General features: G+C 44.4%; 1 protein-coding gene across 6 annotated transcripts in view; it reads right to left on the reverse strand.

The window, feature by feature from the left end:
• The window catches only part of LOC134344680 (centrosomal protein of 128 kDa), a 664526-nt gene that overhangs the window by 584852 nt on the left and 53171 nt on the right, over positions 1-26503 (reverse strand). For all 6 annotated transcript variants that reach the window (XM_063044801.1, XM_063044787.1, XM_063044794.1 and 3 more), the window contains one exon: positions 15450-15566. In XM_063044801.1, coding sequence (XP_062900871.1) covers positions 15450-15566 — 117 coding nt within the window. The remainder of the gene's footprint in view (positions 1-15449; positions 15567-26503) is intronic.

Genomic DNA, 26503 nt, shown 5'->3' on the forward strand with positions numbered 1-26503 from the left:
GGCAACCCAGGCCTGTACCAGAAAACCAGGTATGATTTGCGGAGGACTATTTCAAGGGTGAAGAGACAATTTCGAATGAGGTTGGAGGTGATATCAGATGCACGGCAACTCTGACAGGGTCTGCAAGACATCACTTCCTACAAAGCAAAACCCAATAGTATGAATGGCGCGATGCTTCAGTACCAGATGAACTGAAGGCCTTCTATGCATGCTTTGAAAGGGAGAACACAACTACAGCTGTGAAGATCCCTGCTGCACCTGAGGACTCTGTGACCTCCGTCTCAGAGGCCAATGTTAAACTGTTTTTAAAGAGAGTGAACCCTCGCAAGGCAGAAGGTCCTGAAAGGCTCTGAAAATCTGTGCCAACCAACTAGCAGGAGTATTCAAGAACATTTTTAACCTCTCACTGCTACGGGCAGAAGATCCCACTTGTTCAAAAAGGCAACAATTATACCAGTGCCTAAGAAGAATAATGTGGTCTGCCTTTATGACTATTGCCTGATAGCACTCACATTGACAGTGATGAAATGCTTTGAGACGTTAGTTATGACTAGACTGAATTCCTGCCTCAGCAAGGACCTGGACCCATTGCAATTTGCCTATCGCCACAATAGGTCAATGGCAGATGCAATCTCAATGGCTCTCCACACGGCTTTGAACCACCTGGACAATACGAACACCTATGTCAGGATGCTGTTCATCGACTATAGCTCAGCATCTAATACCATCATTCCCACAATCCTGTTTGAGAAATTGCAGAACCTGGGCCTCTGTACCTCCCTCTGCAATTGGATCCTCGACTTCTTAACCGGAAGACCACAGTCTGGGCAGATTGGTGATAACATATCCTCCTCGCTGATGATCAACATTGGTACACCTCAAGGGTGTGTACTTAGCCCACTGCTCTATTCCCTGTATACACATGACTGTGTGGCTAGGCATAGTTCAAATACCACCTATAAATTTGCTGACGATACAGCCATTGTTGATAGAATCTCAGGTGGTGACGAGAGGGTGTACAAGAGTGAGATATGCCAACTAGTGGAATGGTGCTGCAGCAACAACCTGGCACTCAATGTTAGTAAGACAAAAGAGTTGATAGTGGACTTCAGGAAGGGCAAGACGAAGGAGCACATACCAATCCCCATAGAGGGATCAGAAGTGGAGAGAGTGAGCAGCTTCAAGTTCCTGGGTGTCAAGATCTCTGAGGATCTAACCTGGTCCCAACATATCGATGTAGTTATAAAGAAGGCAAAACAGCGGCTATACTTTATTAGGAGTTTGAAGAGATTTGATATGTCAACAAATACACTCAAAAACTTCTATAGTTGTATCGTGGAGAGCATTCTGACAGGCTGCATCACTGTCTGGTATGGAGGGGGGACTACTGCACGGGACCGAAAGAAACTGCAGAAGGTTGTAAATCTAGTCAGCTCCATCTTGGGCACTAGCCTACAAAGTACCCAGGATATCTTTAGGGAGCAGTGTCTTAGAAAGGCAGCATCCATTATTAAGGACCTCCAGCACCCAGGGCATGACCTTTTCTCACTGTTACCATCAGGTAGGAGATACAGAATCTCAAGGCACACACTCAGCAATTCAGGAACAGCTTCTTCCCCTCTGCCATCCGATTCCTGAATGGACATTGAATCTTTGGACACTACCTCACTTTTTTTAATATACAGTATTTCTGTTTTTGCACTTGTTAAAAAATCTATTCAATATATATAATTGATATACTTGGTTATTTATTATTATGTTTTATTTTATTTATTTTGTCCTGTCTCTGCTAGATTATGTATTGCATTGAACTGCTGCTGCTATGTTAACAAATTTCACATCACATGCCGATGATAATAAACCTGATTCTGATTCTTATTTGCAGGCTTAAGGGTGAGAGGGGAAAAGACTGAAAAGGAAACTGAGGAGAGCTTTTACACCAAAGGATGGTCAGTATAAGGATGTGCTGCCAGAGTTGAGACAGGTACATTAACAACATTCAAAAGGAATTTAAGCAGGTTCATGTATAGGAATGATTTAAGAGAAATATGGGCCAAGCGAGATCATTTGACACAATAGAATCAATGAAAAACCACGCAGGACAGAGACAGGACAACCAGTGTGCAAAAAACAACAAACTTTGCAAGTACTAAAAGAAATTGATGATGATAATGATGATGATGATGATTGATGATGAAAATAATAATAATAATAAATAAGCCATTAATATCAAGAACACGAGTTGTTGACTCCCAAAAAGTGAGTCCATGGGTATGGAATCAGTTCAATATTGGGTTGAATGAAGTTATCCCCTCGGGTTCAAGAGCCTGATGGTTGAGGGGTAAAAGTTGTTTCTAACCTGGCGGTATGGGTCTTGAGACTCACGTACCTACTTCCTGATGGCAGCAGTGAGAAGAGAGTGTGACCTGGGTGCTTGAGGATGGATGCTGCTTTCCTGCAACAGCACTCCCTGTAAATCTGCTCAGTGGTGGGGAGGGCTTTACCTGTGATGGACTGGGCCATATCCACTACTTTTTAATCGGCTTTTACATACAAGGGAATTGGTGCACCCATACCAGGCCATGATGCAACTAGTCAGTACACTCTCCACCATGAATCTATAGAAGTTTGTCAAAGTTTTAGATAATAATGTAATCTGCATAAATCTCTACAAAAATAGAGGCACTGCCATGTCTTCTTTGTAATGGCAGTTACAAGCTGGACCCAGGACAGATCCCCAGAAATGATACACCAAGGGATTTAAAGTTGCTGACACTCCCTACCTCTGATTCCCTGATGAGGACTAGCTCATAGACCTCTGGTTTCCTCCTCCTGTAGTCAATAATCAGCTCTTTGGTTTTGCTGACATTGAGTGAAACATTGTTGTGGCACAATGCAGCCAGATTCTCAATCTCCATCCTGTATGCTGATTTGTCACCATCTTTCATTTGGCCCACAGTAGTGGTGTCATCAGCAAACTTGAAAATAGCATTGCAGCTGTGCTTCACCTCACAGTCATAATTTGTTTATTTTACTTGGTGTATTTAGAGATACAGTGTGGACCAGGCCCTTCAGGCCGTTTGTGCCACACTGTCCAGCAACCCACCAATTTAACCCTAGTCTAATCACGGGAAAATTTACAATGACGAATTAACTTACTAACCAGTACGTTTCTGTACTGTGGGAAGAAACCGAAGTACTCAGAGGCACACACTAGAAGGCAAGTACAAACTTGCTTAGAGGATGTCAGAATTGAACTCTGAATTCTGCGCCCGCCACCCCGAGTAGTAACGAGTTGTGCTAACCACTGGGCTACCATCACAGCCCAAGTATAAACAAGTAGAGCGGGGGACTAAGCACACATCTGTGGTGCATTTGTGCTGATGGTGATTGTGGAGGAGGTGTTGTTGCCAATCCCAACTGACTGGGGTCTGCAAGTGAGGAAATCGTAGATTCAGTTGCACAAGAAAGTATTGATGCCGGGTCTTGGAGCTTATTGATTAGTTTTGTGAGAATGATAGTGTTGAATGCAGAGCTGGAATCAATGAAGAGACTCCTGATGTATCTTCACTATCCAGATGTTTCAGGTGTTTGCAGCTAATAATTAGGTGTTTGCATCTAATAACTGCAAATACCTCCTCCTCTGTAATACGTATAGGGACAATGACCTCAAGGGGGCTTTGCCTCACTTCTATAGACTCTGTGTCTGTCTCCTGAGTTAGTACAGATACAAAAAAAGATCCATTTCTCTCCCTTCTCTTTTGGCTCCACGCATAGGTTACCATCCTGATCTTCCAGAGGACCAAATTTGTCCAATGCAATCCTTTTGCTCTTAACATATCTATAGAATCCCTTTGGATTCTCCTTCACTTTGTCTGCAAGGACAACCTCATGCCTTCTTTCAGCCCTCCTGATTTCTTTCTTAAGTGTTCTCTTGGAGGAGGTGGTGTTTGCTGTCTTGAGGCAAATTAGGGTGGATAAATCGACAAGACCTGACACGGTTACTTAAATCATCCTTGGCGACAGGTAGGGTACCGGAGGATTGGAGAATAGCTAATATTGTTCTGCTGTTTAAGAAAGGCACTAAAAATAAACCAGGAAATTATAGGCCAGTGAACCTGATATCAATAATGGGAAAGCTAATGGTAGGTATTCTAAGGGACTGGATATATGAGTATTTGGATCAGCAGGGACTGATTAGAGATAGTCAAGATAGCTTTGTGTGTGGTGGGTCATGTTTAACCAACATTATTGAGTTTTTCAAGGATGTTACCAGGAAAGTTGATGAAGGCAAAGCAGTGGATGTTGTCTACATGGACTTCAGCAAGGCATTTGACAAGGTCCCACATGGGAGAATGGTCAAGAAGGTTCAATTACGTGGTGTTCAAGATGAGCAGTAAATTGGATTAGACATTGGCTTTGTTGGAGAAGCCAGAGAGTGGCAGTAGATGGTTGCCTCTCTGACTGGAGACCTGTGACTAGTGGAGTGCCACAGGGGTAGGTGCTGGGTCCATTGTTGTTTGTGATCTATATCATCAATCTGGATGATAATGTGGTTAACTGGATCATCAAATTTGCGACTGACACCAAGACTGGGGTGTAGTGGACAGCAAGGAAGACTATCAGAGCTTGCAGCGGGATCTGGACAAATGGGCTGAAAAATGGCAGATGAAATTTAATGCAAACAATTGCGAGATGTAGCACTTCAGTAAACCAACCAGGGTAGGTCTTACACAGTGAACGGTAAGGCAATAAAGGAATGTGGTAGAACAAAGGGATCGAGGAATACAGCTCCATAATGCATTGAAAGTGGTGGCATAGGTAGATAAGGTCGTAAAGAAAACTTGTGGCACATTGCCATTCATCAATCAAAGTATGGAGTACAGGAGTTTGAATGTTATGTTGAAGTTGTACAAGACATTGGTGACGCCTGACTTAGAGTGGAGTATTACCTGCAGTTTTGGTCACCTACCTACAGGAAAGATACAAATAGGATTGAAAGAGTACAGAGAAAATTTGCAAGGATGTTGCTGGGACTGGAGGACCCAAGTTACAAGGAAAGATTGATTGGGTTAGGACTTCATTTCTTTGAATGTAAAAGATTGAGGGGAGGTATACAAAATTATGAGGGGTACAGATAGGGTAAATGCAAGCACACTTTTTCCACTGAGGTTGGATAGGACCACGACTAGAGGTCATGGGTTAAGGCTGAAAGGTGAAATGTTTTAAGGGGAACATGAGGGGAAGTATCTTTAGTTGGAAGGTTGTGAGAGCAAGGAACTAGCTGCCGACTTAACTGGCGCATCCAAGCTTGATTTCAATGGTTAAGATACGTTTGAATAGGTACCTGGATGGGAAGGGTATGGAGTGCTATAGTACGGATGCAGGTCGATGGGAGTTGGCAGTTTAAAAGGTTCAACATAGATTAGATGTGCCAAAGGGCCTGTTTCTGCACTGTACTTTTCAATGACTCTATATACTGACCACCCTTTCAATGAAAAAGCTGCCTTCAGCTTTCCTTTCAACAGATTAAAAATTTAAGTTGTTCCACAATACTAAATGGCAGAAGTTGTTCCTCACACCAAATACAGTATATGATGCAGTGTCTAAATCACTAATAGTTTTAAACTTTTCTGTCAAATGGGTTTAGTAAATCTCTTGAAGATTTTGCTCTGGGATTGTTCCTCAAGTTTTACACTTTTACAAATGTCTACTCCCCTAATGCAAACAAACCATCAATTCCCCCTACTCTTTTCAGGAAAATGAATATAATGTGCAAATGACATGTGTAACACATCATGTTATAATCATACTGCTACCTGTTTTAAGAAAATTGATTAATTAGAAATACTCTTTTAATTTCATTGGCTATCCCTTTAGAATAACCACAGCAAGATATCCACATTATAGAGCCATGGAGCACATAAACGGACCCTTCAGCCCATCATATTAACGTTGGCCTTTTTGCCCATCTACCCACATCAGAACCATATCCTTGCAGAAAATAATAGAAGCATTTACCTCCAATTACCTAGATGCGGAGGTTTTTGACTTTCAATTACCAGTCACTTTCACTTGATAGCAAAAAGCTTATGCCACCCAATACAACCTCTCCAAGAGTAAAATTAGTAAATAAAAACAAAAGTCAAAGACTTGGATTGACATAACATCTTTCATATCCTCTTCAGTACACTTCAGAGTATTTTACAGCCAGTGGAGTATTTCTAAAGTGAATCAAATTGAGATTCATTTTATTTATCATATGTACAGTACATCAAAGCATACAGTGCAATATGTCATCTGTGTTAACAACTAACACAACCTATGCACCAACCCTATGAACCTGAAAAAAACAATTAAATCTAAGCCACATCCTTAACGGAGACTGCAGCATGGCGCCATCTTGTCAGTTGCAAATTTGGCAGCTAATTTGCACACAGCAGAATTTGCAGAAACAGCAATATTCATCCACTTTGCCAAAATAAACAGAACAGTATTCATTAAAATGGAGATTTAATGACATCAATGTACATAAGGAGCTGGAAGTCCTTACGCAGGAGTCACTGAAATTTAACATGTAGCAGCAACAAGCAATGAGGATGACATACAGTACGTTGTACTCAAATCTTCTTACAAGAACAGCCAAGAGGAGAGATGGTGAAACCACATCTAGAATATTGTGTATAGGTCTCCCTGCCCAAAGGAAGATAGAGAGAGTGCAGCAAAGATCTCCATTGGGCACACCTACAAAGAGCATTGCCAATAGAAAGCAGAATCCATCATCAAAAACCCCCACCAGCCAGGCCATGCTCTCTTCTTGTTGCTACCATCGGGAAAGAGGTACAAACAAAATTCTGGAGGAACTCAGCAAGACAGGCAACATCTATAGAAAAGAATAAGCAGTCAATGTTTTGGGCAGAGATCCTCTTCGGGTCTGAGACGGAAGGGGGAAGATGCCAGAATAAAAAGGTGGAGGGGGGAGGGGAAACACAGTAGCTTCCCCTTCATTCTCAGTCCTGAAGAAAGGTCTTAGTCCGAAACTTCAACTGTTTCTTTTCCAAAAATGTTGCCTGACCTACAGAGGTTCTCCAGCATTTTGTGTGATGCTTTGGATTTCCAGCATCTGCAGACTTTCTGTTATTTAGGAAGGAGGTACAGGAGCCTTAGATCCCACACCACTGGATTCAGGAACAGTTATTATCCTTCAACCATCAGGCTCCTTAACCAACACGGATAACTTCACCTACCTCACATTGAACTGATACCACAACCTATGGACTCACTACAACTCATGTTCTCAATATTATTTACTATATTTTTTTTTGTATTTGCACAATTTGTCTTCAATTGCACATAGGCTGTCTGTCTTTGTGTGAAGTTTTTCATTGATTCCATTGTATCTACTGTGAATGCCCGCAAGAAAATGAATTTCAGGGTAGTATATAGTGACCTAAACATACTTTGATAATAAATTACTTTAAACTTTGACTGATTCTGGGATGTTGGATATTGTTACACAAAGAAAGTTTAAGCTAACTAGGCCAAAACTCCAGCAATTTTTGTACCTCCTGCAAACTTACTAATCAGTCCACTTGCATTTTTGTCCAAATCATTTATATATCGCAAACAATAGAGGTCTTAGAACTGACCCCCACCACTGGCCACAAGCCTCCACCACTGCCCTGTCTTCTATGACCAAGACAATGTCCAATCCAATCTACAAAGTCGATATGGATCCTATGTGTCATAATCATCTGGGCCAGCCTACCACAAGGGACCGTGTTCCATGTAAACAACATCCACTGCCCTACCCTTATCACCTCCTCAAAACAGTTTATTATTTATTTTATTGAGATACAGCATGGAACAGGCCTTTCCAGCCCTTCAAGCCATGCCACCTAGCAACCCCCAATTTAATCTTAGCCTAATCATGGGGCAACTTACAATGACCAATTCACCTATTAACCAGTACGTCTTTGGACTGTGGGAGGAAACTAGAGCACCTAGAGGAAACCCATACATTCCACAGGTACACGTATAGACTCATTTCAGATGACATTGGATTTCAGAGTTCAATTCCAACTCTAACGTAGTAGCATCGCGCAAACGGCTACACTGACCTATCCAGCACAAAACCATGGTGACTATCCCAAATATGTTTATGTTTTCCCAATTGTGTGTAAATCCTATCCCCAATGATTTCCCTACCACTGATGTAGGCTCACTGGCCTATAATTTTCCTAGTTCATCCCTCATGTCCTTCTTAACTAATGGAACAGCATTAGCTCTTCTCCAGTCTTCTGAGACCTCACTAGTGGCTAAAGCAGTTCTGAAGACTTCTGTCAGAAACCTCCAGAAATCTGCCAGATGGTCTGCCAGAAATCTACTCTCTTGCCTCTGGAAAAAAAAAACCTGAGATAGATCCTGTCAAATCCCAAGGAATTGCCCACTTTAATGTTCTTCAAAAGAACATTATGTTCCTCAAGGACCCAAAGCCAACTCCTTCCTGGTATCAGCATGCATTTCAGCACAAAACGGGATATTATGACAACACAGAATAACAGGATAACATAGAAAATAAATTGTCACTTCTTGTAAAAACAAGACATCACATTAAGGTTTTTCTGCCTATTTCTCTCAATTTCGCATCTTTAGAGAATGATACCTGGAACCAATCTACAAAAGGGAAATATAATGCAGGGAAATAAAATAATGCAGAACAGTATAGGCCCTTCAACCTATGATGCTGTACTAGTCTTTCAACTACTCTAAGATCATTCTAACCCTTCCCTCCTGCATAACCCTCAATTTTTCTTTCATGTATGAGCCTATCAAAGAGTTTCTTTAAAGTTCCCAAAGTTTCTGCCTCTACTACCACTCTGGCAGGACATTCCAAACACCTACCACTTTGTGTAAAAACCTACCTCTGATACTTCCCCTAAACTTTTCTCTAAACACCCTCAAAATTGTACCCGGTTATAGTAGCTAGTTCTGCCCGAAGAAAAAGTCTTCGGCTGTCCAATATCTCTACACACCTCTATCATTTCACTTCTCATCCTCCTCTCCATAGAGAAAAGCCCTGCCTTATTTACCCTATCCTCATAAGATATGCTCTCTAATCCAGGCAGCACATTGTATTGTTAAGGCTTAATCTTTGGGCTTGTCAAATGCCTTCACTACCACTGCGGCCTTGAGCACATCAGAACTAGCTGCTGAAGCTTTGATTACTACTGTGAGAATACTATACAGCAACAATGAGAATGCAAGATTATGGAATACACTAGTGAGAACATGAAAGTTGGGTGAACACTGGGGTGGGACTCATGAACAGTGGTGACAAATGATGACTGGTTCCAGTTCAGTGGTTTGAGCTAGTGCTAACATATTGGTCCAGTTACTACGGTGAAGCGAGAACAAATATAAAGTATTGGGGGGGGGGAGAAATCTCAAGAGCAGTTCTTCAAGGCCTCACCGAGGGGCTGATCACAAACAGCGTTGCGGATCACAGAATGGGAGGCATGCGGCAGTGAGGGAGTACCCATGCATATTTTAATGCTTGCTCTGTTCTGTTCTAATAAACATAATTATAAGTAGATAATTGGGGTTTGTGTCTTTCTGCCTATCTGGACCTAATTCATAAGACCATAAGACAAAGGAGCAGAAGTCGGCCATTTGACCCATCGAGTCTGCTCCGCCATTTTATCATGAGCTGATCCATTCTCCCATTTAGTCCCACACCCCCGCCTTCTCACCATAACCTTTGATGCCCTGGCTACTTAGATACCTATCAATCTCTGCCTTAAATACACCCAATGACTTGGCCTCCACTGCTGCCCATGGCAACAAATTCCATAGATTCACCACCCTCTGACTAAAAAAATGTCTTCGCATTTCTGATCTGAATGGGTGCCCTTCAATCCTTAAGTCATGCCCTCTTGTACTAGACTCCCCCATCATGGGAAACAACTTTGCCACATCCACTCTGTCCATACCTTTCAACATTCGAAATGTTTCTGTGAGATCTCCCCTCATTCTTGTAAGCTCCAAGGAATACAGTCCAAGAGCAGACAAACATTGCTCATATGTTAACCCTCTCATTCCCGGAATCATTTTAGTGAATCTTCTCTGTACTCTCTCCAACGTCAGCACATCCTTTCTTAAATAAGGAGACCAAAACTGCCCACAGTACTCCAAGTCAGGTCTCACCAGCACTTTATAGAGCCTCAACATCACATCCCTGCTCCTATACTCTATTCCTCTAGAAATGAATGCCAACATTGCATTCGCCTTCTTCACCACCGACTCAACCTGGAGGTTAACCTTAAGGGTATCCCATATGAGGACTCCCAAGTCCCATTGCATCTCAAAACTTTGAATTCTTTCCCCATTTAAATAATAGTCTGCCCGTTTATTTCTTCTGCCAAAGTGCATAACCATACACTTTCCAACATTGTATTTCATTTGCCACTTCTTTGCCCATTCTTCCAATCTATCCAAGTCTCTCTGCAGACTCTCCATTTCCTCAGCACTACCGGCCCCTCCACCTGTCTTCATATCGTCAGCAAACTTAGCCACAAAGCCATCTATTCCATAATCCAAATCGTTGATGCACAATGTAAAAAGAAGTGGCCCCAACACTGACCCCTGTGGAACACCACTGGTAACCGGCAGCCAACCAGAATAGGATCCCTTTATTCCCACTCTTTGTTTCCTGCCAATCAGCCAACACTCTATCTACATATGTAACTTTCCCATAATTCCATGAGCTCTTATCTTGTGGTATGTGTGGCACCTTGTCAAAGGCCTTCTGAAAATCCAAATATACAACATCCTCTCTCACTCTCCTTTTTCTCCCTCTGTCCCTCTGAATATACCTCTTGCCCATCCTCTGGGTCACCCCCCCCCGTCTTTCTTCCCGGACCTCCTGTCCCATGATCCTCTCGTATCCCCTTCTGCCTATCACCTGTCCAGCTCTCGGCCCTATCCCTCCCCCTCCTGTCTTCTCCTATCATTTTGCATCTCCCTCTCCCCCTCCAGCTTTCAAATCCCTTACTCACTCTTCCTTCAGTTAGTCCTGACGAAGGGTCTCAGCCTGAAACGTCGACTGCGCCTCTTCCTATAGATGCTGCTTGGCCTGCTGCGTTCACCAGCAACTTTGATGTGTGTTGCTTGAATTTCCAGCATCTGCAGAATTCCTGTTGTTTGTGTATACAACATCCACTTCATCTCCCTTGTCTAGCCTACTTGTAATTTCCTCAAAAAATTGTAATAGGTTTGTCAGGCAGGATTTTCCTTTAAGGAATCCATGCTGAGTTCTGCCTATCTTATCATATGCCTCCAGGTACTCTGTAACTTCATCCTTGACAATCGACTCCCCAACAACTTCCCAACCACCGATGTCAAGCTGACAGGTCTATAATTTCCTTTTTGCTTCCTTGCCCCCTTCTTAAATAGCGGAGTGACATTTGCAATCTTCCAGTCCTCCAGAACCATGCCAGGATCTATCGACTTTTGAAAGATCATCGCTAATGCCTCCGCAATCTCCACAGCTATTTCCTTCAGAACACGAGGGTGCATTCCATCTGGTCCAGGAGATTTATCTACCTTTAGACTATTCAGCTTCCTGAGTACTTTCTCTGTCGTAATTGTGACTGCGCACACTTCTCTTCCCTGTCACCCTTGAGTATCCGATATACTGCTGATGTCTTCCTCAGTGAAGACTGATGCAAAATACTCGTTCAGTTCCTCTGCCAACTCCTTATCGCCCATTACAATTTCTCCAGCATCATTTTCTATCAGTCCTATGTCTACTCTCACCTGTCTTTTGCTCTTTATATACTTGAAAAAGCTTTTAGTATCCTCTTTGATATTATCTGCTAGCTTCCTTTCATAGTTAATCTTTTCCCTCTTAATGACCTTCTTAGGTTCCTTTCGTAAGCTTTTAAAAACTTCCCAATCCTCTGTCTTCCCACTAATTTTTGCTTCCTTGTATGCCCTCTCCTTTGCTTTAATTTTGGCTTTGACTTCTCTTGTCAACCATGGTTGCATCCTTTTCCATTCGAAAATTTCTTTTTTTGGAATATACCTGTCTTGCACCGTCCTCACTTCTCGCATAAACTCCAGCCACTGCTGCTCTGCCATCTTTCCCGCCAATGTCCCTTTCCAGTCAACTTTGGCCAGTTCCTCTCTCATGCCACTGTAATTTCCTTTACTCCACTGAAATGCCAACACATCAGATTTTGGCTTCTCTTTTTCAAATTTCACAGTGAACTCAATCATGTTATGATCACTGTCTCCTAAGGGTTCCTTCACCTCAATCTCTCTAATCACCTCTGGTTCATTACACAATACACAATCCAGTACAGCCGATCCCCTAGTGGGCTCAACAACAAGCTGTTCTAAAAAGCCATCTCGCAGACATTCTACAAATTCTCTCTCTTGAGATCCAGTGCCAACCTGATTTTCCCAATCCACTCGCATTTTAAAACCCCCACAATTATCATAACACTGCCCTTTTGACAAGACTTTTCTATTTCCTCTTGTAATTTGTAGTCCACATCAATGCAGCTGTTTGGAGGCCTATAAATAACTGCCATCAGGGTTCTTTTACCCCTGCAATTTCTTAGCTCAACCCATAAAGATTCTGCACCTTCTGATCCTATATCACCTCTTTCTAATGATTTAATATCATTTCTTACCAGTAAAGCCACGCCTCCCCCTCTGCCTACCTTCCTATCCTTGCGATACACTGTGTATCCTTGGACGTTCAGCTCCCAGAGACATGCATCCTTTAGCCACGTCTCAGTGATGGCCACAATATCATACCTGCCAATCTGTAGCTGTATGACAAGATCATCCACTTTATTCCTTATGCTGCGTGCATTTAAGTATAACACCTTAAGACCAGTATTTGCTACTTTTCGCTTTGATTTCACTGCAACTTTATTGCACTGCAACTCATCCCAACGGCTACAAATTTGCCCCATCACCTGCCTGTCTTTCCTGACATCTTTACTGTCATAGTCATACTTTATTGATCCCGGGGGAAATTGGTTTTCGTTACAGTTGCATCATAAATAATAAATAGTAATAGAATCATAAATAGTTAAATAGTAATATGTAAATTATGCCAGTAAATTATGAAATAAGTCCAGGACCAGCCTATCGGCTCAGGGTGTCTGACCCTCCAAGGGAGGAGTTGTAAAGTTTGATGGCCACAGGCAGGAATGACTTCCTATGATGCTCTGTGCTGCATCTCGGTGGAATGAGTCTCTGGCTGAATGTACTCTTGTGCCCACCCAGTACATTATGTAGTGGATGGGAGACACTGACCAAGACGGCATGCAACTTAGACAGCATCCTCTTTTCAGACACCACCGTGAGAGAGTCCAGTTCCATCCCCACAACATCACTGGCCTTACGGATGAGTTTGTTGATTCTGTTGGTGTCTGCCACCCTCAGCCTGCTGCCCCAGCACACAACAGCAAACATGATAGCACTGGCCACCACAGACTCATAGAACACTATCTTAGTAGAACACTACTGCTCACTATCTTAGATTTATTTCTGTCTTCCCCTTCCTCCACTCTATCATTCCAGTTCCCATCCCCCTGCCAAATTAGTTTAAACCCTCTCTAACAGCTCTATTAAACTTTCCCGCCAGGATATTGGTCCCCTTAGGGTTCAGATGTAACCTGTCCTTTTTGAATAGGTCATACTTCCCCCAGAAGAGATCCCAATTATCCAAGAATCTGAAGCCCTGCCCCCTGCACCAGTCTCTCAGCCACACATTCATCTGCCTGATCCTGCTATTCTTGCCCTCGCTAGCACATGGCACAGGTAGCAATCCCGAGATTACTACCCTGGAGGTCCTGCTTCTCAGCTTCCTTCCTAACTCCCAGAAATCTCTCTTCAGGACCTCCTCCTTTGTCCTATCTATGTCACTGGTACCAACACGTACCAAGACAACTGGCTGCTCACCCTCCCCCTTTAGAATATTCAGGACCCGATCCGAGACATCCCATACCCTGGCACCTGGCAGGCAACACACCATGCGGATATCTCTATCAGGCTCACAGAATCTCCTGTCCGTTCCCCTGACTATGGAATCCCCTACGACTACCGCATTCCTCTTCTCCCTCCTTCTCTCCTGCACAACAGTGCCAGGCTCAGTGCCAGAGACCCGGTCACCGTGGGCGTCCCCAGTCAGGTCATCCCCCTCAACAGCATCTAGAACAAGTTATTTGTTGCTGAGGGGGACAGCCACAGGTGTGCTCTCCACTATCTGGGCATTTCCCTTCCCTCTGTTGACAGTGACCCAGTTTTCTGACCCCTGTAGCCTAAGGATAACTACCTCCCTGTAGCTCCTGTCGATCACCTCTTCACTTTCCCTGATAAGCAGTAGATCATCAAGCTGCAGCTCCAGATCCCTAACACTGTCTCTGAGGAGCTGCATCTCGATGCACCTGGCACAGGTGTGGCCATCAGGGACCTTTTGGTAAAAAGTAACATTCTCTCTAAAGCTTCCATATCCTTCTGATAATGAGGTAACCAGAACTGAACGCAATATTCCAAATGTGGTCTAACCAGAGCTCTATGAAGCTGCAACATTACCTTGTGGCTCTTGAATTCAATCTCCCGACTAATGAAGGCCAACATATCATACACCTTCTTAACCACCCTATCAACTAGCATTTTTCTTTTATCTATATGCCTAACCAAGAGTCTCTTACATCTTTGAGGAAACTATTGACGTGAACCTCAAGATCCCCCTGCTCCGTCATAGTTAAGAATATTGCCATTAACCCTGCATTATGCCTTTTGTGGGAACGTGGCCAAGTGGTTAAGGCGTTCGTCTAGTGATCTCAAGGTTGCTAGTTTAAGCCTCAACTGTGGCAGCGTGTTTGTGTCCTTGAGCAAGGCACTTAATCACACATTGGTCTAGTGTCTGTGCGAGGAGTGGCGCCCCACACAGACTTCAATCTGCACCTTGTAAGGCATGAAAATGCCCAACGCAGGCCTCCCATGGTCTGAGTCGACGTTCCCTCCCTCTCTATACCTTTAAGTTCAACTTTCCAAAATGAATCATTTCACATCTTTCTGGCTGGAAGGTTGGCAACCCAATCTTCTTGTCCATAAAGCCAATGGAATGAAAAGCAGGTGCTGTGCAAAATAGGTGACATATTCAGGAACACCAGATTTATCACTGTCAAAATATCATCATCAGCTGTTTAAGTGATTTTTTAAATCACTTAATATACAACTACAAACATGCAGAGTGAAAAGATTCATTCTTATCCCTTATTATACACATTCAATCTTTGAATTTCTCCCCCATCCCCCGAGTATTGCAGAGAAAATACTAAATTTTTCAAGAAATCAAAGTAATTAGCAGGTCTTTCAATACAAGCTTCAAGTTACCATAAACACATTGGAAATGTACACCTCACCTCCTGCAGTTGCACTGCTATCTGCCCTAGCTGATCCTGGCGTTGTTCTGTTAATTGTCGCTCAGTTCTCATTTCCTTTTCAATTTCTTGAAGGCGCCTCTCAACCCTTTCTGACACCTATTAAACACAAGACCAAGAAAGTTTGTTGCTAGGAAAGGGAAGTTTATTAGATTTAATATGCTGGCAACACTTACAGAGCAATGCCTCCTCTAATAAATAAAATAATTAATATTCATTGGGTCTGGAGGCACCTGTAAAAATTGACACAGGTTTAACATTTCAGGTCCAAGACCTTCAATCAGATGCCTGTTTATTAATTTCCCTTCACCAGTCAAACTGCTGGAATGAAAACATTTGTCATTTGCAACACGGCTGAGTTGCAAATGACACAGGTTAAGATGAAAGGAGAGATGTTTAAGGGGAATCATGAGGGGAAGCTTCTTCACTCAGAGGGTGGTGAGGATGTGAAACAAACTGCTAGCAGAAGCAGTGGATAGGGGTTTGATTTAAGAGAAATTGGATAGTTACATGGATGGGAGGGGTACAGAGCTCTACGGTCCGGGTGCAGGGCGATGGGACTAGGCAGGATAATAATTCAGCACAGACTGGAAGGGCCAAAAGGCATGTTCTATGAGAGTATGATAGTTCAAAGTTCAAAGCAAATGTATTACCAAAATATGGATATGTCACCACACTATCTTAAATTTGTTTTCTTACAGGCATTTACAGTAGAACAGAGAAATACAAAAAAAAATCGATGAAAAATTACTCGAAGACAAACAACCAATGTTCAAAAGAAAAACTGCAAATATACAGACAGATAAATAGACGAATGAATGGATAAAAAGATAGATTACTAACACTGTTAACATGAGTTAGGAGTACTTGAAAATGGTGAGTCCATAGTTTTTGGAATCACTTCAGAGTTGAGATGAGTGAAGTTATCCATGCTGGTTCAGGAGCCTGATGGTTGAAGGATAATAACTGTTCTCAACAAAATCCAAAACACAAATTGCTTTTACACTAAAGCAGCATAGTGGGGGAGAAACATCCTTTAATGAACAGCTACTGTTCTAGAAGCAAAAGTTATCACAGCATGGTGTAAATATAGTTAAAATTAATAGCAAGAAAAAGTGGAAATTAGCAATCTCAATCAACAGCTAGTCCGAGGTAGCTAGAGGCAACACAGTACTATAGCAGCGCAACGCTTACAGTATCAGCTGTGAGATCAGGGTTCAATTCCCATTACTGTCAGTAAGGAGTTTGTTCTTCCCATGACCACGTGGGTTTCCACCAGGTGCTCCAGTTTCCTCCCACATTCCAAGATGTAGGTTAGGATTAGTGAGTTGTGGGCGTGTTCCCAGCACGATTCTTGCTGATTTGATTTGCCACAAGATGATGCACTCCACTGTATGTTTCGATGTACATGTGAAAAATAGAGCCAATCTTTTTCTCAGGATAGCATATGGTGACATATACATATACACTTTGATAATAAAGTTACTTCAAATTTGAACTTTAATAATGTAGTACTGTTTTCCCCAAGAGAGGGGGCCAAAGAGCAACACAAATCCTGCTGAACACTATTCAAATTTTTAAAAATGCCAAAGCAGAAATCCGTTCCACAAACTTTAAACAGTCAGGACTAATGCTAAAAATGAAAGGGTACATTCAAGAATCAATGCAGTAACATGTATTTGAAATACAGTAGGACAAGCTGTTGCTGGTGGAAAAACAAACAAGATTTATATGCATTGTGGAACATAAGGAAAGATTACCAAGGTTGTCAAGCCGAGGGGTGGTGGTGGGGACAAGCTCCCACTACCTAAAAGTGCTCCTCACTGCATGCGCCTCAAGTAGCCTTTGACAACTAAGTCCAGCTCCTGGCCTTCTCGTGTGGCTTAGCCTCTAAGACCGGCAGAACTGTTTCTACTGACAGGAGAAGGGGCAAAGGCAGGTCCTGGCGCCTTAAACCCAGTGCTTCGGGTAGATGGAGCTCATCAGCCTGGGAAGGCAGTCCATCTAACAGAGAGAAACCCTGATTTCAAACCTCCGCTGCCTTGCGGCCATACCCACTGATGGGAAAGGCTTCCGGAGTAAACCCTGAGGACAAATCCGGAGCTGGAGTTCCTAAGGCAGTCTGATATTGCCTTCAACCTCGTTCTGATAATTCCTGCGACGACACCGGTGCCAAGCTGTATCGGCCTTTGCCCTTCCCTTGGACAACATCGGTGTCGTGGAGAGGGGAGACTTGCAGCATGGGCAACTGCCAGTCTTCCATACAATCTTGCCCAGGCCTGCGCCCTGGAGAGTGAAGACTTCAGCGTCGCCTCACCGCGACAGCACAACACAGAAAGCAGCAGTCTACCAGTTATAAACCTGCGCTCGACTGGCATAGAGCAAGGCGCCAGGGGTTGCTTTCGACAGAGGGAGAGACCATCGCGTCTCACTGGACAGCTACCGGCCGCCTCAAGCTGGGCAGCCCCCCAACAATTAGGGGCTGTCCCTCCCCAGTCCGCCCGCTCCACTGGGTGCGTGGGGCTTAGGGATACAAGTAGCCCAAACTGCGGACTGTAAACGCTGCACCAAGCACAACTAGAAGACAAAGAAAGAAGCCAGCACTCAGACTAGGATGCTGGAATATACAGACCATGACAACTGGTATATCAGATGACCTTCGGGAGATCAGCGACACACGCAAGGCAGCAGTGATTAACAATGAACTGTCGAGACTCCAAGTGGACATTGCAATGCTCCAATAGACACGTCTCGCAGAATCGGGTACCCTATGTGAAAGAGACTATACCTCCTTCTGGCAGGGGAAGGGCTTAGACGAGACCAGAGAGCATGGTGTCGGCTTTGCCGTGAAGAACTCGCTGCTGAAGATGGTAGAGCCTATCGAGAAAAAGACAGAGCGGATTTTCTCACTTCGACTCCACACATCCGATGGGCCTGTCAACCTTGTCAGCATCTATGCCCCAACCCTCTACTCTACACAAGACACAAAGGACAAGTTCTACGACCAGCTCTCAATGATGATACAGGAGATCCCAAGTCAGGAACAGTTGCTGCTACTTGGTGACACTGAACGCCAGAGTGGGCGCCAACCATGACTCCTGGCCAAGCTGCCTGGGGCGGTATGGGATTGGCAGCATGAATGACAACGGGCAACGACTGCTCGAGCTTTGCATGCTCCACAAAATGTGTGTCACCAACACCTACTTCCAGACCAAAGCTCAGCGCAAAGTGTCTTGGCAGCATCCCCACTCCAAATACTGGCACTAGTTAGATCTGATAATCACAAGATGCCGTCACCTGAGAAACGTGCTCATGACTCACCCCTTTCAGAGTGCCGACTGCGACACAGATCACTCTCTGGTTTGCTGCAAGATCAGACTTCGGCCGAAGAAGATGCACTGCGCCAAGCCTCTAGGCAAGCAGCACATCGATGCCAGTAAGACACAGCACCCAGACATAGCTGCAGAGTTCATCAGGTCATTGGATGATGCTCTCCTTGCAGACCCACCAGAAGGAGATGCTCAGCAGAGACCAGATTCTCTCAGGGACACTATCCACAGCACCGCACCCAAGGCCTTTGGGAAGAAACGGGGCAAGATACAGGACTGGTTTGAAGCGAGCTCAAGTAAGCTCACCCCTGTCATCGAGGTGAGTGTGTTGCACTACTAGAGCACAAACGCCACCCCACCCAGGCAACACTGCAAGCACTAAGGACAGCAAGAAGCAAGGCCCAGGAAACAGCCAGACGCTGTGCAAATGACTACTGGCTACAACTATGCGAAAGCATTCAGTCACCATTTGACACAGGCAACATCCGTGGAGTGTACGAGGGGATCAAGAAAGCCATTGGACCAACCCAGAGCGAGACAGCACCATTGAAAACTGTAACAGGCGAGACCATCAATGACAAAGGCAAACAGATGGAGAGATGGGTGGTGCATTACTCTGAACTCTTCTCCAGAGAAAACAGCATCTCGGACAGCGCGCTAGACGCTGTGGAATGCCTGCCTGTCATGGAGAACTTGATGCATTGCCGACTGCCGAAGAGTTGAGTAAAGCCATCGACAGCCTGCCCACTGGGAAGGCACCAGGATTGGATGGCATTCCACCACAGGCCATCAAATGTGCAAAGGGCATCCTGCTAAACCACCTGCATGAACTACTGTGCCAGTGCTGGACAGAGGGAACAGTGCCGCAAGACATGAGAGACTGCAAGATTGTCACCATATATAAGAACAAACAGGACAGAAGCAACTGTAACGGCTACAGGGGAGTCTCCTTGCTGAGCATCGTTGGGAAGGTCTTCACCCACGTGGTCCTGAACAGACTGCAGAAAATAGCTGAAAGGGTATATCCCAAGTCTCAGTGCAGTTTCAGGTCGGAACGCTCCACAATCGACATGATCTTCTCCCTTTGACAGCTACAAGAGAAATGCAGAGAGCAAGGACAACCACTCTGCGTCGCTTTCACTGACCTTATGAAGGCCTTCGACCTTGTGAGCAGAGACGGCCTGTTCAAAATCCTCGCCAGGATTGGTTGTCCCCCGAGGCTCCTCAGGATAGTTCAGTCATTCCACACAGACATGAAGGGCGTCGTTCAGTTCGACGGCTCTTCTTCGGAAGCCTTCAACATCTGCAGCGGTGTGAGGCAGGGCTGTGTGCTTGCCCCCACCCCTGTTTGGCATCTTCTTCGCAGTCATGCTGAAGCACACCTTTGGAACATCAACTGATGGTGTCTACCTCCACACCAGATCAGACAGGAGGCTGTTCAGTCTGTCCCTGCTGAGGGCAAAAACCAAGGTTCGTGAAGTACTGATCAGGGACATGTTGTTTGCAGACACTGGCAACACACTCTGAAGAGCAACTGCAACGCCTCATGGACAGCTTCTCAAGAGCCTGCCAGGACTTCAGCTTGACCATCAGCCTGAAGAAAACCAACGTGTTGGGCCAAGGCCTTGAGCACCCCCCTGCCATCACCATCAACAACTACGAGCTGGAGGTAGTTCACGAGTTTACATATCTTGGCTCCACTATCACGGACAGCCTCTCCCTAGACTCCGAGATCAATAGACGGATCGGACGAGCAGCCTCAACGTTTGCCAGGCTGGCAAAGAGAGTCTGGGAGAATAGAATGCTGACAACGCACACCAGAGTTGCAGTCTACAGGGCCTGCATCCTCAACACACTGCTTTACGGCAGCGAGACCTGGAGCCTCTACTACAGACAAGAGCGGCGTCTCAGCGCCTTCCACCTTCGCAGCCTGAGACGCATCCTGGACATCATGTGGACTGACCGAGTCACCAACAATGAGGTCCTGGCCTGCGCCAAGATACCCAGCCTCTTCACCCTGCTCCAACAACACCATCTCCGCTGGCTAGGCCACATACACCGCATGTCAGAAGGGAGGATCCCGAAAGACCTGCTGTATGGGGAACTGGCCTCTGGCAAGAGAGCACAAGGGCGGCCCCATCTTCGTTTCAAAGACGTTTGCAAGAGAGACATGAAGTCACTGAAAATGAACGTCGAGAGGTGGGAGGATATCACAAGCGATCGCTCTCACTGGAGGCTGGAACTACGCAGAGGTCTAAAAAGAGGAGAAGAGAAGCTGAGGCTTGCTGCTGAAGAAAAGTGCACTCGTTGGAAAAACAGCACCAGGACAACACTGGAGGACAGCGCCTTCAAGTGCAGTCGCTGCAGCCAAGACTGTCACTCCCATGTGGGACTCTACAGCTACAACAGACGCTGCTCTGACACAGACTGAAGCAAGACTTTCCAGGCGCAGATCCATGGTCTCGCGAGACTAACGGATGCCACCAGTAATGGAACATAGAACAATATAGCACAACACAGAACCTTCATCTCAGCATCTTGTGCCAACCTTTAAACCTATTCCAAGATTAACTTAACACTTCCCTCCCACATAGAAACATAGAAAACCTACAGCACAATACAGGCCCACAATGCTTGTGCCAAACAACAGGCCTACATAACCATCCACTTTATCTATCATTCATGTGTCTATCTAAGTCTCTTAAATCTCCCTAATGTATCTGCCTTTACCACCAGCCCTGACAGTGCATTCCACACACCTACCACTCTCTGTGTAAACATCTCTTGACATCCTCCCCCCATACTTTCCTCCCAACACCTTAAAATTAGGAATAAGATTATGCTAAACATGTATAAGTATCACTTAAGTCATACAGCATTGAAACATGCTCCTCAGCCTAATTCTAGCATGCCCCTCAGACCAACTAAGTTGCTGAACTGAACTAGTCTCACTTGCCTTCATTTGGCCCATACCCCTCTAAACCTTCACTACCTATGCAACCCCAACCAAATGCTTTTTTGATTTTCATAATTGTACCCACCTCTACCACTTCCTCTGGAAGCTCAGCCCATATACTCACCATGCTGTGTGGAAAAAGTTGCCCTCCAGGTGCCATTTAAATCTTAACCCCCTCACTTCAAACCTATGCCCTCTAGTTTTAGACTCCCCTATCTTTGGGAAATAACTTTAGCTATTCACATAGACAGCAAAATCTGCAGATGCTGGAAATCCAAACAACAAACACAAAATGCTGGAGGAACTCAGCAGGTCAGGCAGCATCTATGGGAGAGAGTAAACAGTCGATATTTCTGGCCAAGACCCTTCATCAGGACTCGGAAAAAGAAGATGAGTAGTGCAAGAAGGTGGGGTGAGGGGAGTAAGAAGTACAAGGTGGCAGGCGGGAAGTGGGAGGGGTAAAGTAAAGAGCTGGGAAGCTGATAGGTGAAAGAGACAAAAGGTTGGAGAAGGGGGAGGCTGGTAGGAGAGGGTAGAAGACCATGGGAGAAAGGGAAAGGAGATGAGCACCAAAGGGAGGTGATGGGCAGGTGAGGGGAGAGGAGGGGAGAGGAGGGGAGAGGAGAGGGGAGAGGGGAGAGAGGAGAGAAAGAAAAAAAAACAGGAATGGAAATGGTGAGGTGGGGGGGCAATTACCGGAAGTTCTAGAAATCAATGTTCATGCCATCAGGTTGGAGGTTACCCAGGAGGAACATAGATGTTACTCCTCCAACCTGAGTGTGGCCCAATTGCAACTCTAGAGGAGGCCATGGATTGACATGTCGGAATGGGAATGTAGAATTGGGAATGAGAATTGAAGTGTGTGGCCACCGGGAGATCCTGCTTTTTCTGGCGAATGGAGCACAGGTGTGTAGCAATGCAGTCTCCCACTCATCAGGTCTCACCAATAAAGGCAGCCATACTGGGAACACTGGATACAGTAGATGATAGCAACAGACTGACAGGTCACCTCACTTGGAAGGACTGCTTGGGGCCCTGAATGGTAGCGAGGGAGGTGGTGTAGGGGCAGATATGGCACTTGTTCATAAACATCACTCATTACCCACTTCAGTTCTACTTCCCATTCCAGCATGTCAGTCCATGGCCTCCGCTACTGCCACGATGAGGCTACACTCAGGCTGGAGGAACAACACCCTACATTCCATCTGGGTAGCCTCCAACCTGATGGCATGAACATTGATTTCTCTAACTTCCGGAAATTGATCGCCCCTCCCCCTTTCACTTCACCATTCCCATTTCACTCTCTCACCTTGTCGCTTTGCCTGCCCATCACCTCCCTCTGGTGCTCTTCCCCCTACCCTTTCTTCCATGGTCTTCTACCCTCTCCTATCAGACTCCCCATTCCCCAACCTGCAGTTGCTTGAAGTCCAGAGCAACACATAAAACTGCAGGAGGAACTCAACAGGTCACACAGCATCTATGGACGGAAATAAACAATTAACAATTTGCGCCAAGACTCTTCATCAGTGCTGCAAAAGAAGAGGGAAGAAACCAGAATACTTTATACTTTATTGTCGCCAAACAATTGATACTAGGACGTACAATCATCACAGCGATATTTGATTCTGCGCTTCCCGCTCCCTGGATTACAAATATTAAATACTAAAAGTATTTAAAATAGTAAAAATTAGTAAATATTAAAAATTTAAATTATAAATCATAAATAGAAAATAGAAAAATAGAAAGTAAGGTAGTGCAAAAAAACCGAGAGGCAGGTCCGGATATTTGGAGGGTACGGCCCAGATCCAGGTCAGGATCCGTTCAGCAGTCTTATCACAGTTGGAAAGAAGCTGTTCCCAAATCTGACCATACGAGTCTTCAAGCTCCTGAGCCTTCTCCCAGAGGGAAGAGGGATGAAAAGTGTGTTGGCTGGGTGGGTCGTGTCCTTGATTATCCTGGCAGCACTGCTCCAACAGCGTGCGGTGTAAAGTGAGTCCAAGGACGGAAGACTGGTTTGTGTGATGTGCTGCGCCGTGTTCACAATCTTCTGCAGCTTCTTTCAGTCTTGGACAGGACAACTTCCATATGGTGCATCTATAAAAATTAGTGAGGATTTTAGGGGACAGGACAAATTTCTTTCGTTTTCTCAGGAAGTAAAGGCGCTGGTGGGCCTTCTTGGCAATGAACTCTGCTCGGTTGGACCAAGTCAGGCCACTTGTGATATTGACCCTGAGGAACTTAAAGCTTTTGACCTGTTCCACCTGCGCACCACCGATGTAAATTGGGTCGTGCGGTCCGCTACTCCTTCTGAAGTCAACAACCAATTCCTTCGTCTTGCTGACATTGAGGGATAGGTTATTGTCTTCGCACCATGCCACCATAAGAAGGTGGAGGGAGGGAAAGAAGTACAATTTGGCAAGTGGTAGGTGAAACCAGGTGAGGGGGAGGCAGGTGGGTTGGTAGGGGAGGGGTGAAATAGGAAGCTGGGAGGTGAAGGGTTGAAGAAGGAATCTGATGGGAGAGAGGACACTGGACCATGGAAGAAAGGCAAGGAGGAGAGGCACCAGAGAGTGGTGATAGGTAGGCGAGAAGAGAAGAGATAGAGGGAAGAGAGGAGCTAGAATGGGGACTGAAAATAAAAATAGAGAAGTGGGAGAGAAATGACCAGAAGTTAGAGAAATTGATGTTGATGGCATCAGATTGGAAACTACTCAGATGAAATAAGACGTTGCTCTTCCAATCAAAATGTGAACTCATCATAGCAGTAGAGGCAGCCAGGGACCAACATGTTGGAAAGGGAATGGGAAGTCAAATTAAAATGGGTGGTCACCGGGAAATCATACTCCACTTTAATTATATAAAAAAACAATGGCAGATCAGCCAGATCTGTACACCATTGGTGGAGAGATTTTGCTTGTGGTATACTGGGCTAAATCCATAACTTCCTGGAGATTTTTCCTGAGCATTCCTATACCCATGCTAAGTCATGATACAACCAGTTAGGATATTACATAATACCGTGAACTTGCCTATATGTCTCCATAAAGGGATATTCGGCAAGGACTGGGAGGGCTGGAGGACTATGCTATGATACTCTATGACTCTATAGCAATGGATAGAGGGTAGTCAGATCTACCGGTTTAGGATTTCCAGAAAGCATTTACTAAGATACCATATAATGAACCACCCTTGAAACAGTGTGTAAAGCTTTAGGTTTCCTTACAGCATTGGAACTAATTTATTCTTGGAATTGCAACTTTCTTAATGTGTAAGTTGTCAGATCAGATCAGAATCAGGTTTATTATCACCGGCATGTGACGTGAAATTTGTTAACTTAGCAGCAGCAGTTCAATGCAATACATAATATAGGATCAAAAAATTAAAAAATAATAATAAATAAATTACAGTATACATATATTGAATAGAAAAACATGCAAAAAATCAGAAATACTGTATATTTTAAAAAGTGAGGTGGTGTCCAAGGGTTCAATGTCCACCGAGGAATCAGATGGCAGAGGGGAAGAAGCTGTTCTTGAATCGCTGAGTGTGTGCCTTCAGGATTCTGTACCTCCTACCTGATGGAATTTACAAAGAGGAGAAGTGATCTTATTGAAACAACAGCTTCTGCCAAAAGACAGTCCTATCTGGTAGAGAACCTAGAGCTAGGGTGGCAGTTTTAAAAGGGACTGCTCGGTTAAAATAAAGATGAGACAGTACTTATTTTTTCCCAGGGCCATGAATCTTTGGAATATCCTGTTGTAGTGAAAAGTAAATCCAATTCAAAGTAATACAATGATGAAACAGAATGACACATCCAAAATGCCAGAGGAATGCAGCAAGTTGGGCAGCATCTATGGAAAGGAATAAACAGTCAAATGTTTCAGGTCAAAACCTTTATCCAAATTGGAAAGGAAGGGGGAAAGAGGCCAGTATAAGGTAGTGGAGGCGAGGGAGGGGGAAGGAGTACAAGATGGCAGGTGATACATGAAGTCAGGTGAGGGGGAAAGTGATAAGTGGAAAAGGTAAAAGGCTAAAGGAGAAGGAATCTATTAGGAGATGAAAATGACCATGGGAGAAAGGGAAGGAGGAAGCGCACCAGATGGTGGTGATAGACAAGTAAGGAGAAGAGGTAAGAGGGGAGCCACAGTGGGGAATGGAAGAAGAGGGAAGGGAAAGCGGGGGGAAACTGATTTGATGAAACAGATGTTTTTTTTTTGTTTTCACTTTGCTCTGTCATAAGTAAGTAGAAGAGTAAAGCCAAAGTTATGGTTATATACAATGTCAGAACCAGGTCGAACGGCATAATGACCAACTCCTGCTCCTATTTATGTGGGTTCTAGGACCAAATAGTTTTAAGATACATAACGGAATTGTATAACAGGCTTGAATGTCTTTCTTTTTCTATGTTTCTTGTGCATTCTCCAGGCAAGCAATCAGATCTCTCAACGTTTGATTGAGAGATAAAGCTCTTAACAAACCATTTCAGCAGGCAAAGTTTTCAGTCATCTCATGTCCTCACTGGGGGAATCAGAGGTGGAGGAAGTCAACAATGTTTAATTCCTCGCTGTCATCATTACAAGCTACATTAATTTTGACCAACATGAAAAAGCTCCATTTAGATTCTAATTAGTATCTACAACATTTAATGAAGAACAGAAATTCTTGGTTTATTTTCCCCTAGTATGGACACTTAAAAATTGAACTGCAAACAACATTCAACCTGACAGCACCCTTGAACTCAAACAGCCTGA

This window comes from Mobula hypostoma, chromosome 1 (genome assembly GCF_963921235.1).
Source record: "Mobula hypostoma chromosome 1, sMobHyp1.1, whole genome shotgun sequence".
NCBI classification, from domain to species: Eukaryota; Metazoa; Chordata; class Chondrichthyes; order Myliobatiformes; family Myliobatidae; genus Mobula; species Mobula hypostoma.